The sequence below is a fragment of the Bufo gargarizans genome, chromosome 1, assembly GCF_014858855.1.
Source record: "Bufo gargarizans isolate SCDJY-AF-19 chromosome 1, ASM1485885v1, whole genome shotgun sequence".
Taxonomy (NCBI): domain Eukaryota; kingdom Metazoa; phylum Chordata; class Amphibia; order Anura; family Bufonidae; genus Bufo; species Bufo gargarizans.
The window spans coordinates 753,778,608-753,796,207 of record NC_058080.1 but is presented as its reverse complement, the minus strand read 5'-3'; the positions used below and the strand labels follow the sequence as shown (position 1 = coordinate 753,796,207).

Below are 17,600 nucleotides of genomic sequence, written 5' to 3'. Positions count from 1 at the left end.
GAGACAACAGCACAGACATCACCATTTAAACACACAATGGCACACCCCCACAGCAAACACAGACGTTTAACATATCCCCAGATAGCTCAAGTCTGAGTGCATATCATTAGGTGAATGGCACTCAGAATACACGAATACAATAATATTAGCTATCTGGGTGCCCTCACATAACATACAATTTTATAAAACATATCACAGGAACCCCAAAACATGCAATAACCCCATAACCAATATATCCTCGGAACCGGGGGATCTTGGTGAACCACATGTCCAAAATTCACCCACATCCGTTCAGTAGTTTGGAAGATACAGTTACACTGAAAATATACAAGTTATACCAAAAATAGTCACTAATAAATGTGTCCCCTGTTTGGTAGTTTCAAACTACTGAATGATGTCTCTGTGCACCAAATACAGGCAAGATAGCACCGTGTGGAAAGTCAGAACAGTGTCTGTGAGGTAAAATGGTCGCTATCTATTGTTCTCACCATGTGCTTCATCCAAGCAAGTAAGGCAAATTATGCAATCCAGGGACAGAGGGCTCCGTCCCAAGTGCCTTAAGACCCAATTACTTATGGGGCCATAATCCCAGGGCAGGAGGCTGGTAAACAGCCCCCTCCAAAACACCGTGGCGAGGTTGGTTTCACCACACATCTCCCCCCCCCCCAGGGAAGACTAACCAGATACCTGACCTCACGCCGGTCGGTACCTGAGTTAGTCTGGCAGCCCACCCACAACCCAATACTGGACCTGCTGAATTTAGTAGACTGTCTCTGTCCAGTGAATCCACCAAGATTATATTTGTAGCTGGTACTCCCGGTCTCTGAGTTGCTCCCTGGCTTGGAGTGGAGGTTGCTTTGTGGGCAGGGATCAGCGGTACTCTGCCCTGGTGCCAGCGCTACCATGGAAGAAACCAGGTTGGAGTCTGGTTGTTGGAGGGGGAAACCGACTGTCTCCCCTTTGGCTAAACTGCCCTGTTGCTGGGGGACAGGAACAACTGTCCCTACCCCCTGTGCTGTAAGTGCAGAGACCACGGTCCCACCTGCACAGTTGTGGGGCTTACTGTCTCCCCCTGGTGCGTTAAGCTGCCGCTGGGGAGAGGGGGTAACGTGCTCCTCTCCCATACATACTTCCAGCCGCTGGGGAGGGTGACCGACCGCCTCCGCTCCCAATACAGTGTCCTGCTGCTGGGGAAAGGAGACTGGGCTCTTTATCCCCTGTAGGACACTCTGCCGCTGGGGGACAGGACCGACTGTCTCTGCCCCCTGTAACTCCGTCTGCCGCTGGGGAATGGAGACTCGGCTCCCAATTCCCAAAAAATCATGCTGCTGCTGGGGGGCAGGAACAACTACCTCTGCCCCCTGTAACTCAGCCTGCCGCTGGGGAGGGAGGACGTTGCTCTCCTCTCCCTGCACTTCACACAGCCTTCCCGGCATATCACTCTGCTGCTGGGGGATGAAGACTAGGCTCCCAATTCCCTGCAGGACCGGCGGAGAGACCCCGGTCCCATCTCTACCGGCCACCTGGGGTCCTTCCCAGTAACACTCTACAATATCTGCCCAGCTGAATGGGTCTGGATCTGGGTCTGTCACCTTACCGTCCTGCTGAGCCTTCTCAATGGAGTGGAAGAGATCTCGGTAGTCCTGCTCCAGTTCCCACTCCAGGGTTGCTAGGTGAGCCAGGTCTTTCTCTACTTCATGGGGGTCATCCCACTCATGCCTAGCCTCCCTCTCATAAAAAATGTCCTGAAGTCTGGACTGTGCAGGGCTCCCGAAGTCAGGCTCTGCAAAGGACTCCCATAACAAGCCAGGACCATCAAAATCCTCTCCCTCTGGCTTGTCATGCTCAGCTGTCCAGGGTATAAACTGTGCCACATACCACCAAAGCGCTTGGTATGCATCCTCCAGCCATAGCTCCTGCCATACCCGGTGCTGTAGTTCTATCACCCATTCCTCCAGGGGCTGCTCTCCCAGGAAGGACATCCGCAGGGCCACTTGCTTCTGCAACCGCTGCTCTTCACTGGGGAGACTCTCACCTCGCTGGTATTGTACATTATCCAGGGCCTGGTACCAGATGCCTTTCCTTAATGCATCCCGGCCATCCAGGTCCTCCTCCTCGTATAACACTGCTGGTTCCATCCTGGTGCTTTTAGGGTCGCTGTACTGGGACATGCGTTGCCCTTAAATTGTAGAATCCAAAGAAATGGTGTCTCCTGTAGCTGTCCTTCTGGCTGTAGGAACGATCCCGCTGCTTGCCACCAATGTAACGGCACAGTTTCAGCAGACAAGGGGTTAAAATCCGTTTAGGCGATATGCCCCTTTCCGAGAGACAGGCACGGCTACTGCAGAACACCAACCTCCCGAACTGGATACAAAATAGCACTCCAAACTGGAACCTCACAAATATCTGCCGGCAGACGAACAGGAAAAGCGTACACTCGGCTTACACTCCTGGCAATCAGTCTCCAACAGCATATAGGGAATCCCCCCAATAACGAGACAAGGCTCCGTCTTGAGGGTCAAACAGTGGTCTGATGTGCTGGCACACCCAGCCTGGTTTTTATTACAGTTTTGCAAATACAGAACAGATACAACATATCCCCACAATGCATCATGGTTTCCTCCCCTCTGTCCCGGAGACGACCGAAGACAATCCAATTATCTCTCAGGACAAAGGGAGATCGCCAATACACATGTGGAGACAACAGCACAGACATCACCATTTAAACACACAATGGCACACCCCCACAGCAAACACAGACGTTTAACATATCCCCAGATAGCTCAAGTCTGAGTGCATATCATTAGGTGAATGGCACTCAGAATACACGAATACAAAAATATTAGCTATCTGGGTGCCCTCACATAACATACAATTTTATAAAACATATCACAGGAACCCCAAAACATGCAATAACCCCATAACCAATATATCCTCGGAACCGGGGGATCTTGGTGAACCACATGTCCAAAATTCACCCACATCCGTTCAGTAGTTTGGAAGATACAGTTACACAGAAAATATACAAGTTATACCAAAAATAGTCACTAATAAATGTGTCCCCTGTTTGGTAGTTTCAAACTACTGAATGATGTCTCTGTGCACCAAATACAGGCAAGATAGCACCGTGTGGAAAGTCAGAACAGTGTCTGTGAGGTAAAATGGCCGCTATCTATTGTTCTCACCATGTGCTTCATCCAAGCAAGTAAGGCAAATGATGCAATCCAGGGACAGAGGGCTCCGTCCCAAGTGCCTTAAGACCCAATTACTTATGGGGCCATAATCCCAGGGCAGGAGGCTGGTAAACAGCTCCCTCCAAAACACCGTGGCGAGGTTGGTTTCACCACAGTCATTATTAACGCTGACCTCTAGGGGCACTGACGAGTTAATCCTTACCTGGGACATTACCTTATTAACCATAGAACACGGTGGAAACTGCATATCCACCTCTGGCACACCCTCCAGGACTGCCACCCTTTTTTGCTCTTTTGCCAGTGTAGGAATGCTCCACTCTGTGCTCACAATATTTATCAACCCTTCTGCCTTTTTTTATTATTTTTCCTGCAACAGAAGAGGCATGTCATTATCATCACCTATTTCACAAGACGTCACATTTTCATTTTGCATTTTATCATCACCATTGTTTCTAATGGTCACTTCATTTAAAGGGCTAGAAACCACTTCTGCAGGAGTTTCACCACTAGCTGCAGAAGTGTTTTCCTACAGTCTCCATACCAAAAGGAAACCATGGCCCCACTTCTCCTCATGTACGAGCACCTTAACATCAATTCACATCTTTTGCAAAAATTCACAGTCATTATGCCGTTCAAGTAACTTGACACTTTCACTTTGCATCTTATCTGCAGCCTTGTTCTCAATGTGCAGATCCTTCACATTATAATTTAAAGGGATAGGTACAGGTTCTGCAGGAGTTTTGTCACTCTCTGCAGAAGTGTCTCTATTACTCAAAACCTCCAAGCATAAGGGAAAATTATGGCCCGCCATTTCCTCATGTATGAGCTATTTGTAACATCAGGTTCACAAGTCCCAGTTCTCACTGGAGACTCCCCCCTGAGTGAGAACCACCTGATACTCTGTATTATCCACATAATTCTATCAGTCTCTTGGGCGGCTATCATGCTACCTCTTACCCGGGCTAGCATGGGATCTCTGACTTTTACCACCCCAAATCTAGCTTGGATCACAGGCTCTTTGGGCGACCCATAAACCTTCTCCCCTGCAGGTTCCTGTAAGGGAGTAACCGCAACAGGCTTACCCGCCTGTGTTTTTGCCAATGTCATACACTTTTGAGTTTCTCGCTTCAGTGACTTTTCAGTCACCGACCCAGCCGGTTTCCACTGCGGCCGGCTCACCGTCCCTGGGACTGCCACAAAACTATTAACAGGAACATAACTATATGAAAAAATGCAACACTGCGTGCTATAGTACAAATAAATAGCCAAAAAACTACACAGAGCGCCTTCCTCCTTATCACGCAATTGAACAGAACCGCTACAAACATATATCTCTGTGTCCAGGTCCTACCTTCACTCAGATGTGTCTGTTGCGATACGGTGTTCTGCGACGGTCCACGTGTCTTTTCTGTATATGATACAGAGCAGGGGGAGCAGATCCAGGGGAGGGTGGCTGTAGCATGGGCTGTATATTAATATTAAAGTATTGGGAATTCACCCCGGCCGGTGGCAGAATATACCCGTTACCTGTTATGCTGACGCTCACGTCTGAGCGGGTGACGTCACCGCAGGTGAGCTACGGATAGCAGTGGGGATCAAACTGCCTACACGTTTCGAGTACAAACGGTACTCTTTGTCAGGGAATGTTACACTCACTGCGTTCGTTCTTGTCATTTATAGTCCATGCTGTCCATCTCTCCCTCCCCCCTGTCTCCGTAATTACTATTCAAAACCAAATAATTCAATTTCTGAGTTTAAGCCCTTTGGCAACATTGTGTCTAGATTAAATATCCATTCTGTCTCTTTTTTTGATTGCTTCTTTATATAGCCTCCACCCCGAGCATCCATTTCTATCTTTTCTATACCCATAAAAGACATACCTTCTAATTGTCCTCTATGTACCTTTGTAAAATGCCTAGATAAGGGATGTCCTATAGATTTTTTCTTTATATTGTTCATATGTTCACTAATACGTTTTTTTAATTTTCTCTTAGTACGTCCAATGTAAAGTTTATCACAGGGGCATTTGATGGCATAAATTACCCCTTCTGTATTACAGGAGATATGTCCCCTTATCTTTTGTTCAAAGGTGCCCTCATGGTTTTTTATGTGCTGTATTTTAGCTGTATTTTTTGCTATACTTCTGCATGGGGCACATCTTTTACAGGGAAAGAAGCCTTGTGGGAGATTTCCTTTTATATTGATCTTTTTACCCAATATTCCTGCTCCTTTACTAGTTGAAGCAATCTTACTGCCTATGTTGGTTGCCCTTTTATATATGAAGACTGGTCTTGCTGGTATGAGATTACCTACAATTTTGTCTTCTTTCAATATATCCCAATATTTTCTAACAATTTTTTTAAGGATATAGGGCTTAAACTCAGAAATTGAATTATTTGGTTTTGAATAGTAATTACGGAGACCGGGGGGAGGGAGAGATGGACAGCATGGACTATAAATGACAAGAACGAACGCAGTGAGTGTAACATTCCCTGACAAAGAGTACCGTTTGTACTCGAAACGTGTAGGCAGTTTGATCCCCACTGCTATCCGTAGCTCACCTGCGGTGACGTCACCCGCTCAGACGTGAGCGTCAGCATAACAGGTAACGGGTATATTCTGCCACCGGCCGGGGCGAATTCCCAATACTTTAATATTAATATACAGCCCATGCTACAGCCACCCTCCCCTGGATCTGCTCCCCCTGCTCTGTATCATATACAGAAAAGACACGTGGACCGTCGCAGAACACCGTATTGCAATAGACACATCTGAGTGAAGGTAGGACCTGGACACAGAGATATATGTTTGTAGCGGTTCTGTTCAATTGCGTGATAAGGAGGAAGGCGCTCTGTGTAGTTTTTTGGCTATTTATTTGTACTATAGCACGCAGTGTTGCATTTTTTCATATAGTTATATATCTGTGTTTTGTACAGCTGGTCTGCACATTACTCTACATAGCAGGTTACGGGACTGCTAGAACACCGCTGCGATTTCTATGTGGTGAAGCGCCAGTTGACAACATTGTATGTATTAACAGGAACAGTCTTAACGCCTGACGTCGTGAATTCGGTAGTGTCGGGAGATGATGAAATTCCCAGGATGTCTCTACCAAGTTCACCAGCCGTCTCTTGGTTCCTGTTATCCCGAAAACCGGCAGAGTCCTTACCGCAACCGTTACCACCAGAAACAGCATGGCCTGGAGTCCCGACTTTTCCTGGACGGTCACTCCAGCCGCACCCTTTAGGACTCTGGGCACAGTCGCAGGTGATATAGGAACTCCGGAAAACTGCACTGTTCTCCATCTTCTTGTCTTCCCGGCGGTTGCCCTTGGCAACAGCATACATCCACTTTTCCTCCGGCACTCGACTCTCAGCCCAGTTCAGAGCAGCCTCTCCAGGTGCAGCACTCGGCTTACTCAACAAAGAATTAGTTTCCCGTACCAGCTGCTCCATTACTTCCTCTGTGGCCTTGGTTTTCTGCCAAACCGGACCGCCTTTCACCAAGGTCACTATTTTGACCAAAATTTCCATCGGTGAGTCTCTGTAAATTACGGCTCTGACCCTTTAACCCCCTATGTCTGCGATCGCAACAAACCGCAGGTCAATTCAGACCTGCGGTTTGTTGCGCTTTCTGCAGTTTCTGATCCCCGGGGTCCCTGACCGCGGGGATCAGAAACTTTAGTATTCCTAAAATATATATTTATCACCCCCCCCCCCTGCACCCCTGAATGATTTTAGCCCGGTGGAAGGTGCAGGGAGGGGGTTGCGGGCGGTGCTGGAGGCGGGCAGTGCGGCAGGCGGGATCGCGATCTCCCGCCCGCCTCCCCTTGAATAATCGTTGGTGGCTAGTGGTTATACCAGAGTGTCAGCACATTGCTGACACCCTGGTATAAACGGCTGACATCTGTGATGCGATGTCAGCCGTTTAACCCTTTCCATACCGCGGTCCGTACGGACCGCTGTATGGAAAAGGTTAACAGCTCAGGGAGCTCCCTCCCTCTCCCATCGGGGGGCTGCTGTGCCTTTGCAGCCCCCTGATGGAGAGGGAGAGAGCCCCCAGACAGCCCCCGTCCTTACCCTTCCCCGTCTGCGAAGTTGTGGCAGACGGGGAAGGTTCCCATGATAACAGGACGCTTTCTCAGGCATCCTGCTGTCCATGGTGCTGAACAGATCTGTGCTAAAGGCATAGATCTGTTCAGACAAAGTGTAAGTAAAATACAGTACAGTACCCTATATAGTGTCCTGTACTGTATTATACAGACATCAGACCCACTGGATCTTCAAGAACCAAGTGGGTCTGGGTAAAAAAAAAGTGAAAAAAAATGTTAAAATAAAAAAACATATTTATTACTGATTAAAAGTGAAAAAAATAAAATTCCCTACACATGTTTGGTATCGCCGCGTCCGTAACGACCTGATCTATAAAACCGTCATGTTACTTTACCCGAATGGTGAACGCCATAAAAATAAAAAATAGAAAACTATGATGAAATTGAAATTTTGCCCACCTTACTTCCCAAAAAAGGTAATAACAGTGATCAAAAAAGTCGCATGCACGCCAAAATTGTAACAATCAAACAGTCATCTCATCCCAAAAAAATCATACCCTACCCAAGATAATCGCCCAAAAACTGAAAAAACTATGGCTCTTAGACTATGGAAACACTAAAACATGATTTTTTTTGTTTCAAAAATTAAATCATTGTGTAAAACTTACCTAATATGTATACTTTTTTTTTTATGTATCGCCGCATCTGTATCGACCGGCTCTATAAAAATATCACATGACCTAACCCCTCAGGTGACCACCGTAAAAAAATAAAAATAAAAACGGTGTAAAAAAAGCCATTTTTTGTCATCTTACGACACAAAAAGTGTAATAGCAAGCGATCAAAAATTCATATGCACCCAAAAATAGTGCCAGTAAAACCGTCATCTCATCCCGCAAAAAATGAGACCCTACTTAAGATAATCGCCCAAAAACTGAAAAAACTATGGCTCTTAGACTGTGGAGACACTAAAACTTTTTTTTTGTTTTAAAAATGAAATCATTGTGTAAAACTTACATAAATAAAAAAAATTGTATACATATTAGGTATCGCCATGTCCGTGACAACCTGCTCTATAAAATTACCACATGATCTAACCTGTTAGATGAATGTTGTAAATAACAAAAAAAACGGTGCCAAAAAAGCTATTTCTTGTTACCTTGCCGCACAAAAGTGTAATATAGAGCAACCAAAAATCATATGTACCCTAAACAAATTCCAAAAAAAACTGCCACCCTATCCCGTAGTTTCTAAAATGGGGTCACTTTTCTGGAGTTTCTACTCTAGGGGTGCATCAGGGGGGCTTCAAATGGGACATGGTGTAAAAAGCAAACAGTCCAGCAAAATCTGCCTTCCAAAAACTGTATGACATTCCTTTCCCTCTGCGCCCTGCCGTGTGCCCGTACAGCAGTTTACGACCACATATGGGGTGTTTCTGTAAACTACAGAATCAGGGCCATAAATAATGAGTTTTGTTTGGCTGTTAACCCTTGCTTTGTAACTGGAAAAAAAATATTAAAATGGAAAATCTGCCAAAAAAGTGAAATTTTGAAATTGTATCTCTATTTTCCATTAAATCTTGTGCAACACCTAAAGGGTTAACAACGTTTGTAAAATCAGTTTTGAATACCTTGAGGGGTGTAGTTTCTTAGATGGGGTCACTTTTATGGAGTTTCTACTCTAGGGGTGCATCAGGGGGCTTCAAATGGGACATGGTGTCAAAAAAACAGTCCAGCAAAATCTGCCTTCCAAAAACCAAACGGTGCACCTTTCACTCTACGCCCCGCTGTGTGGCCGTACAGTAGTTTACAATAAAGATACAGTCTTGTTTGGCTGTTAACCCTTGCTTTGTTAGTGGAAAAAATGGGTTAAAATTGAAAATTAGGCAAAAAAATGAAATTCTCAAATTTCATCCCCATTTGCCAATAACTCTTGTGCAACACCTAAAGGGTTAACAAAGTTTGTAAAATCAGTTTTGAATACCTTGAGGGGTGTAGTTTATAGAATGGGGTCATTTTTGGGTGGTTTCTATTATGTAAGCCTCGCAAAGTGACTTCAGACCTGTAGTGGTCCCTAAAAATTGGGTTTTTGTAAATTTCTGAAAAATTTCAAGATTTGTTTCTAAACTTCTAAGCCTTGTAACATCCCCAAAAAATAAAATATCATTCCCAAAATAATTCAAACATGAAGTAGACATATGGGGAATGTAAAGTCATCACAATTTTGGGGGGTATTACTATGTATTACAGAAGTAGAGAAAGAGCATTTTACCAGTGTCATGAAGTACAATATGTGACGAAAAAACAATCTCAGAATGGCCTGGATAAGTCAAAGTGTTTTAAAGTTATCACCACTTAAAGTGACACTGGTCAGATTTGCAAAAAATGGCCTGGTCCTTAAGGTGAAATAAGGCTGTGTCCTTAAGGGGTTAAGCTCAACACACTTTGCACCACAAAAAAAAAGTCCAGATATCACCAGCAGCACCTGGTCCAACTAAAAAACAGGCTCCCGGGTTGCTGTTGCCTCTAGCAATTACGTTGCCTCTTACTTTTCAGCACAGATGGCTGCCCGCATTCTCCACCAAATGTGAGGGATTAGCTCTTTTTCGGTAGTCATTCTCAGAATTATGTCCACAACAGCCAGATTGCAGGTCCAAACGTCAGGTTTATTTTCACAACAGCCAAACAAAAATAACAAAACAAACGCCTTGCCTGTCTGGGCTCTAACTAAACAGGAATAATCCTACCTCACTTATAGCGCCGTTCACACACGGTACCAACATGTGGTTTCTTAGCCAGTACTCCAGCACTTCCAGGCTGTAACAAAGTCCAGTACCTTTGGGGGATTGTGGCCCAGAAGTCCACTTGACTCTGGCCTAGCGACCGTCAATTCCCAGACCACGCGGAGTCCCCCAAAGTTCAGGCTAACACCTAGCCCTGTGGCCCCCCAGCCAGCCCGGCTAAGACCACCCTTCCAGAGCCTCTAGCAGGGCCTCTGTTGAACCAAGACTCTCTCTCTTGACTGACGATCTGGGCTGGGCTCTTATCCCAGACTCATTGTGGCACCTGGTGCTGCCTCAGAATTGATGACTGACGGGGAAGACATGGAAACTCCTGCCATGAATCTCCCCTAGCAGCCATGAGGCCCATCACTACCTCACAATATATATAATGTATGTTATCGTAGTTTAGTAAACTTTTTATGCATCTAAGCCGTGTGAAGGTAATTTTATTTCGAAATATTCTGCCACAGATGTACCTTAGAGAAGTCTCTGCCTGGTTGTGAGTGGTAATCTCTTGACTTTTTATCTGCTCATTGTAATTGGGATAATGAGGGAATAACACACACCTGGCCATGGAACAGCTGAGAAACCAATTGTCCCATTACTTTTGGTTCCTTAACAAGTGGGAGGCACAGATGCAAACTGCTGTAATTCCTGCACCGTTCACCTGATTTGGATGTAAATACCCTCAAGTTACAGCTGACAGTCTGCAGGTAAAGCACATCTTGTTCGTTTCATTTCAAATCCTTTGTGGTGGTGTATAGAGCCAAAAATGTTAGAATTGTGTCGCTGTCCCAATATTTATGGACCTGACTGTATAAAGCATACAGCGCAGAGCTGTGTATATATAAAGCATACAGCGCAGAGCTGTGTATATATAAAGCATACAGTACAGAGCTGTGTATATATAAAGCATACAGCACAGAGCTGTGTATATATAAAGCATACAGCACAGAGCTGTGTATATATAAAGCATACAGCGCAGAGCTGTGTATATATAAAGCATACAGTGCAGAGCTGTGTATATATAAAGCATACAGTACAGAGCTGTGTATATATAAAGCATACAGCGCAGAGCTGTGTATATATAAAGCATACAGCACAGAGCTGTGCATATATAAAGCATACAGTGCAGAGCTGTGTATATATAAAGCATACAGCGCAGAGCTGTGTATATATAAAGCATACAGCGCAGAGCTGTGTATATATAAAGCATACAGCACAGAGCTGTGTATATATAAAGCATACAGCACAGAGCTGTGTATATATAAAGCATACAGCGCAGAGCTGTGTATATATAAAGCATACAGCGCAGAGCTGTGTATATATAAAGCATACAGTACAGATCTGTGTATATATAAAGCATACAGTACAGAGCTGTGTATATATAAAGCATACAGCACAGAGCTGTGTATATATAAAGCATACAGCACAGAGCTGTGTATATATAAAGCATACAGTGCAGAGCTGTGTAAATATAAAGCATACAGCGCAGAGCTGTGTATATATAAAGCATACAGCGCAGAGCTGTGTATATATAAAGCATACAGTACAGAGCTGTGTATATATAAAGCATACAGTACAGAGCTGTGTATATATAAAGCATACAGCACAGAGCTGTGTATATATAAAGCATACAGCGCAGAGCTGTGTATATATAAAGCATACAGTGCAGAGCTGTGTATATATAAAGCATACAGTACAGAGCTGTGTATATATAAAGCATACAGCACAGAGCTGTGTATATATAAAGCATACAGTGCAGAGCTGTGTATATATAAAGCATACAGCACAGAGCTGTGTATATATAAAGCATACAGCGCAGAGCTGTGTATATATAAAGCATACAGCGCAGAGCTGTGTATATATAAAGCATACAGTACAGATCTGTGTATATATAAAGCATACAGTACAGAGCTGTGTATATATAAAGCATACAGCACAGAGCTGTGTATATATAAAGCATACAGCACAGAGCTGTGTATATATAAAGCATACAGTGCAGAGCTGTGTAAATATAAAGCATACAGCGCAGAGCTGTGTATATATAAAGCATACAGCGCAGAGCTGTGTATATATAAAGCATACAGTACAGAGCTGTGTATATATAAAGCATACAGTACAGAGCTGTGTATATATAAAGCATACAGCACAGAGCTGTGTATATATAAAGCATACAGCGCAGAGCTGTGTATATATAAAGCATACAGTGCAGAGCTGTGTATATATAAAGCATACAGTACAGAGCTGTGTATATATAAAGCATACAGCACAGAGCTGTGTATATATAAAGCATACAGTACAGAGCTGTGTATATATAAAGCATACAGCGCAGAGCTGTGTATATATAACGCATACAGTACAGAGCTGTGTATATATAAAGCATACAGCGCAGAGCTGTGTATATATAAAGCATACAGTAGAGAGCTGTGTATATGTGTTAAGCCCGAATCATTGGCCTGTATTTGTGGGAGGGGCACGGTTGCCTATATCATGGCACCTCTGCCCCTCCTTCAATGAACGACGTGTCAAACTCTGGCCTCGTTCCGTGCGTGAGGATTGCGTCTGGTCCTAGAAGTTCGTTTTTTGTGCGCAAGTTACTAGATCAGGTAAGTGACTGCCACATTGCAGTCTCGGTTCACAAGTCCGGCCGGCAGTGCCGGCTCCCTAGGTAAGAGAGAGCCACACTGCATCGGAGCGTCTGCCAGGCAGCTCCAGCTCCCACGTGGCATGAATCGTAGGGTGCAGGGATCAGCGTGATCCCGATTCGAATTTCTCTCCCACCTTAACGTCTGGCACGGGCCGCTGTGCCACTAGTTTGGCAGGATCCCCGGCAGCAGATTGGTTTCTCCTCCCTCATGCCCCCCATGCCCGCACTGGCCCATGTCTCCTCCGCAGTCTGCCCGAGCTGCAGGCGGCCGATTACTGTGTGGGCTCCCCCTGGTGGCTACTGGAGTCAATGCAGTCAATGGAGCAGCATTGGATGGTGCAGGCTCCCTCCGGTGGTGACTGCCGGCAGTGCAGTCCATGGCTCTGTGCTCTGTGTTGGCTACAGCTAGTGGCCACCACAGCTATGACCACCATGGGAAAATTCGTTAAAAAAAAAAAAAGGGAATAATTATAAAAGAGTATAACACATGCTTTGATTGATGGAGTTTTTTAGGGAGGGGGCGATATACTTGTTCGGTGCTAGTTAGAGGATCTCCGTATTGTTGGTCGCACGCCTCTACGCCTGGCGGTATGACGTACGCGAGGATCTTACATGTGATTTTATTCCAGGATCTGTGTCGTCCTTCTTCAAACAAATTCTGCACGTTGTTCAACCATCAGGGTACAGTATGGCAGTATCTATGTCGTGTTACTACAAACCGGATTCCAAAAAAGTTGGGACACTATACAAATCGTGAATAAAAACTGAATGCAATGATGTGGAGGTGCCAACTTCTAATATTTTATTTAGAATAGAACATAAATCACGGAACAAAATTACCCGGAACCTGCCCACATCTCCAGCATTCCGGGGAGATTTCGGGAAAGATTTTATTTAAATATGTAGGGGTTCTATACCATCTATAAAGTATTTTCCTTGCCCCTTCTAAGTGGTCAGAACATTTAGACAATTTGGATACAGAGGTGAAGGCTTCAGTCCATTCAGAGTCCGAGAGGACAGAACCCAGGTCTGAATTCCAGAGGTCCAAGGTATGTTGTAAGGGGTTAATGCCCGACTCTTTCAATAGGAGATAGCCCTTAGTGATGCCTTTGTCCAAATTTTGGGACATGTGAATCCATTGTAGAAATGCTTGGTTATTGGCATTGTGTGTAAAAATTCTTGGAGATTTTAGTAAGTGTCTTAACCTTAGATATTTATAAAAATCTGAATTGGGAATATCAAAATCCCTATGCAGTTGGGCAAACTCTACAAATACATCTTCTTTCCATAGTTGTTTGACTTCAGTAATGCCTAACTCCACCCAATTATTTAAATGAATGTCTGGAATAGCTAGTTTACAAACCTTCAGAGGCATTGAAGAAAAGGAGGTAGTAATTAATTTATCTATTCTAACAACAGAGTACCAGGTGTTTAGTATTGCAGTCAAAGTTGATAGTGGTGAGTTATTTTTGATACCGAAAGCTGCTGAAGCGGAAAGGCGCATATTTATGTTGTAGGAGCCCATAATATGTTTTTCTAATGATACCCATTTTTTTGTGGTGTCATCTTTGATCAAATATCTCAATTGATCTAGTATAGATGCGGCATGGTAATGTTTAATAGAAGGTACATTAAGGCCTCCTGTTTTAAGTGGTTTGTTAAGAATGAGTGATTTCACTCTAGGTTTAAATTTACCCCAGATGTGGCGGTTAATTAAAGATTGGAGCCTAGTTATGTATCCAGAAGGAATGGCTATAGGGATGTTACGGAACATGTAGATAATCTTGGGAAGAATAACCATTTTCAGCGCAGCAATTCTTCCTAACCATGAAAGGGAGTCCATCCGCAAGTTATTTAAGGAATCATTAATTTTATCATATAGAGGCCAGAAATTGACCTTGAATAGCTTGTTAGTAGGGAAGGCAAGTTGGATACCCAGGTATGTCAAGGACTCGTTAGCCCAGGGAAATTTAAATGAGTTGGAAATTAGACGTTTGGTAGCCGGGGACAAGCCTAAGTCTAATATTTGAGATTTTTTATATTTACTTTATAGAAGGAAGCTCTACCAAACCTGGAAATAATATTATTAATAGCAGATAATGCCGTAGCTGGATTAGATGTGATAATTAAGACATCGTCTGCGAAGAGACCTATGCGATGGTCTACGCCTCCTACTGCTATTCCTCTAATAAGCGGGGAGGATCTAATGTGTTCTGCGAAAGGTTCCATTGCGAGAGCAAATATTAAGGGTGACATAGGGCAACCTTGCCTGGTTCCATTCTTAATATTAAATGGAGCAGAGAGAAAACTGGACGAATATATAGAAGCACTGGGATTAGAATACAGAGACATAACTGCAGTTAGGTAGAAATCCCCAAACCCAAACTTTTTTAAGGTTGCATAAATATAATCCCAGTGTATTCTATCAAATGCCTTCTCTGCATCCAATGATAGAAGCAGAGAAGGTGTTCGGGTAGAATATGCCACATCCAAAAGGTCTATAAATCTTCTAGTGCCATCTGAAGATTGCCTATTAGAAACAAAACCTATCTGATCATTAGAGATCAAAGAAGGTAGAATATTGGATAGCCTTTTTGCTAGAATTTTTGCAAAAATCTTTATATCAGAATTTAAAAGTGATATGGGTCTGAAATTAGCTGGAGTGTCCGCCGGCTTACCAGGTTTTGGGAGGGTTATGATTAGTGCATTTAACATGTCTTTTGGTATTGACTTTTGTGCAACTATTGAATTAAAGGTTCTATTCAGGAAGGGGTTTAGAATGTGCGAGAGGGTCTTATAATATTCATTTGTGAGACCGTCTGGACCAGGAGATTTGTTATTCTTGAGGGAGTGGATTGCTTCAGAGATTTCTGAATGCGTGATTCCAGCATTTAGAGTTTGTTTTTGGTTTGCTGTCAGAGATGGGAGGGAAATGCCACTAAGAAATTTGTTTATATATTCAGGAGTAGGTTGGAGAGTATCCGCTGAGCATTCTAAGTTATAAAGGTTTGCGTAGTAGTTTGCGAATTCCTCTGCTATATGTTTGGGGTTAAACAATTTTTTGCCTTGCGTGTCATATAAAAAGGGATTCTTATTTTAGTTTCTCTTTTTTTTATTCTGTTTGCCAGGATTTTTGAGGCTTTGTTACCTTGTGAGTAATGGTCTGATTTGATTTTACAAAGATGGAATTCTGGTGGTGTCTGGCTGTTTTTAAATTGCTAAGAATTTTCGGATCTAGAGAAGATTTAGAAGATTCCTCTAGATGTTTAATGTCCGCTAATAGTTTATCTAGAGCTTTCCTTCTGTTTTTTTTTTTGGATGGCCGCATGTTTTAACAGTATCCCTCTGATGAACGCTTTGTGTGCACTCCATAATGTGGTGTCTGATATCAAATTATTATCATTAGTCATAAAATATTCTTTAAGCGAGTTTTCCACATCCATACGAATAATAGAATTTTGGAGTAATGAGTTATTAAGTCTCCAAGGTGAATATACTCTGTTGTTGTACATGTCATCTAGTATGAGAGTTATAAATGCATGGTCTGACCACGTGATATTAGAAATGGATACGTCTAACACTTTTTGAAGAAGCCATTTATCTGAGATAAAAAGATCAATTCTGGAATATGTATTATGTGGATGTGAAAAAAAAGTAAAATCTTTTTCATTTTCATGATGTACTCTCCAAATATCAAGAAGTCCTTCTTGAAATAGAAAGTCTTGTAGATATGAGGATTTATGGGAATTAGGATGGGCTGGTAGCCTATCAATTGAAGAATCTGGGCACATATTAAAGTCCCCACATATCAATAGAGAACCTTGTTTGGATTCTTGAGCCAGTTTGATGGTACGCTTGATAAAATTTATCTGATCAGAATTTGGAGCATAAAAATTCACTATTGTATATCTGGAGTTATTTATGTCACAGATGATTATAATATATCTACCCTCCTTGTCTAATATTACATTATAACACTGAAAAGCGACAGTGTTTTTAAAACCTATAATCACACCTCTCTTTTTTTTTGTAGCTGGAGACATAAAGATGTGTGGAAAAGAGGGGTGGCAGAATCTGCGGGAATCTTCCCCATTAAGGTGAGACTCCTGAATGCAGATGATGTCAGCTCTCTGTCTTCTCACCTCATTCCAGTAAGTGGAGCGTTTAAAAGGGCTATTCAAACCTTTAACATTTGTTGAAAGGATCTTTATACCGTTATTAGCCATCTTAAAGTTCCAGATAGAAAAATCTTGCTAGATTTAGTACCCTGAGTTTGTGCAAAAACAAAACAAGTATTACAGAGCAAAGTACCCCAATGTTACCGTTTGATGATTGAGGGGGCCATGGAATTATACCTTTGTTTTCAGATATTTGATAGGATAGGAGTGGGTCCCATATATGTAACCTTGTAAAATAATAATAAATTAAAACATAAAAGTTAACGTAGATAATAAATAACAATAACATGGTAAGGGTCCAACAGTGACCACAAAAAACTGTGATGTCTATTGTAACGGCACCATTTCAGCAGACAAGGGGTTAAATCCGTTTAGGCGATATGCCCCTTTCCGAGAGACAGGCACAGCTACTGCAGAACACCAACCTCCCGAACTGGATACAAAATAGCACTCCAAACTGGAACCTCACAAATAGCTGTCAGCAGACGAACAGGAAAAGGATCCAATCAGCTTACACTCCTGGCAATCAGTCTCTAACAGCATACAGGGAATCCCCCCAATAACGAGACAAGGCTCTGTCTTGAGGGTCAGCAGTGATCTGACTGTGCTTCAAGTACAGCCTCTTTTATTGATAAAAACCAAACATAGTACTGCCCACAGGGTTTTGAAATCCAACCAATCAGTAATTCACAACACACACAATGTAAATACAGCAACCAATCGTTCCCGCCCCCTAGAGGACCAG

At 43.2% G+C, this 17,600-nt stretch overlaps 1 protein-coding gene across 1 annotated transcript in view; it reads left to right on the top strand.

The window, feature by feature from the left end:
• Window positions 1-17,600, top strand: part of LOC122925100 (oocyte zinc finger protein XlCOF22-like) — a 65,975-nt gene that overhangs the window by 39,526 nt on the left and 8,849 nt on the right. The window contains exon 7 of the mRNA XM_044276615.1: window positions 16,711-16,774. Coding sequence (XP_044132550.1) covers window positions 16,711-16,774 — 64 coding nt within the window. The remainder of the gene's footprint in view (window positions 1-16,710; window positions 16,775-17,600) is intronic.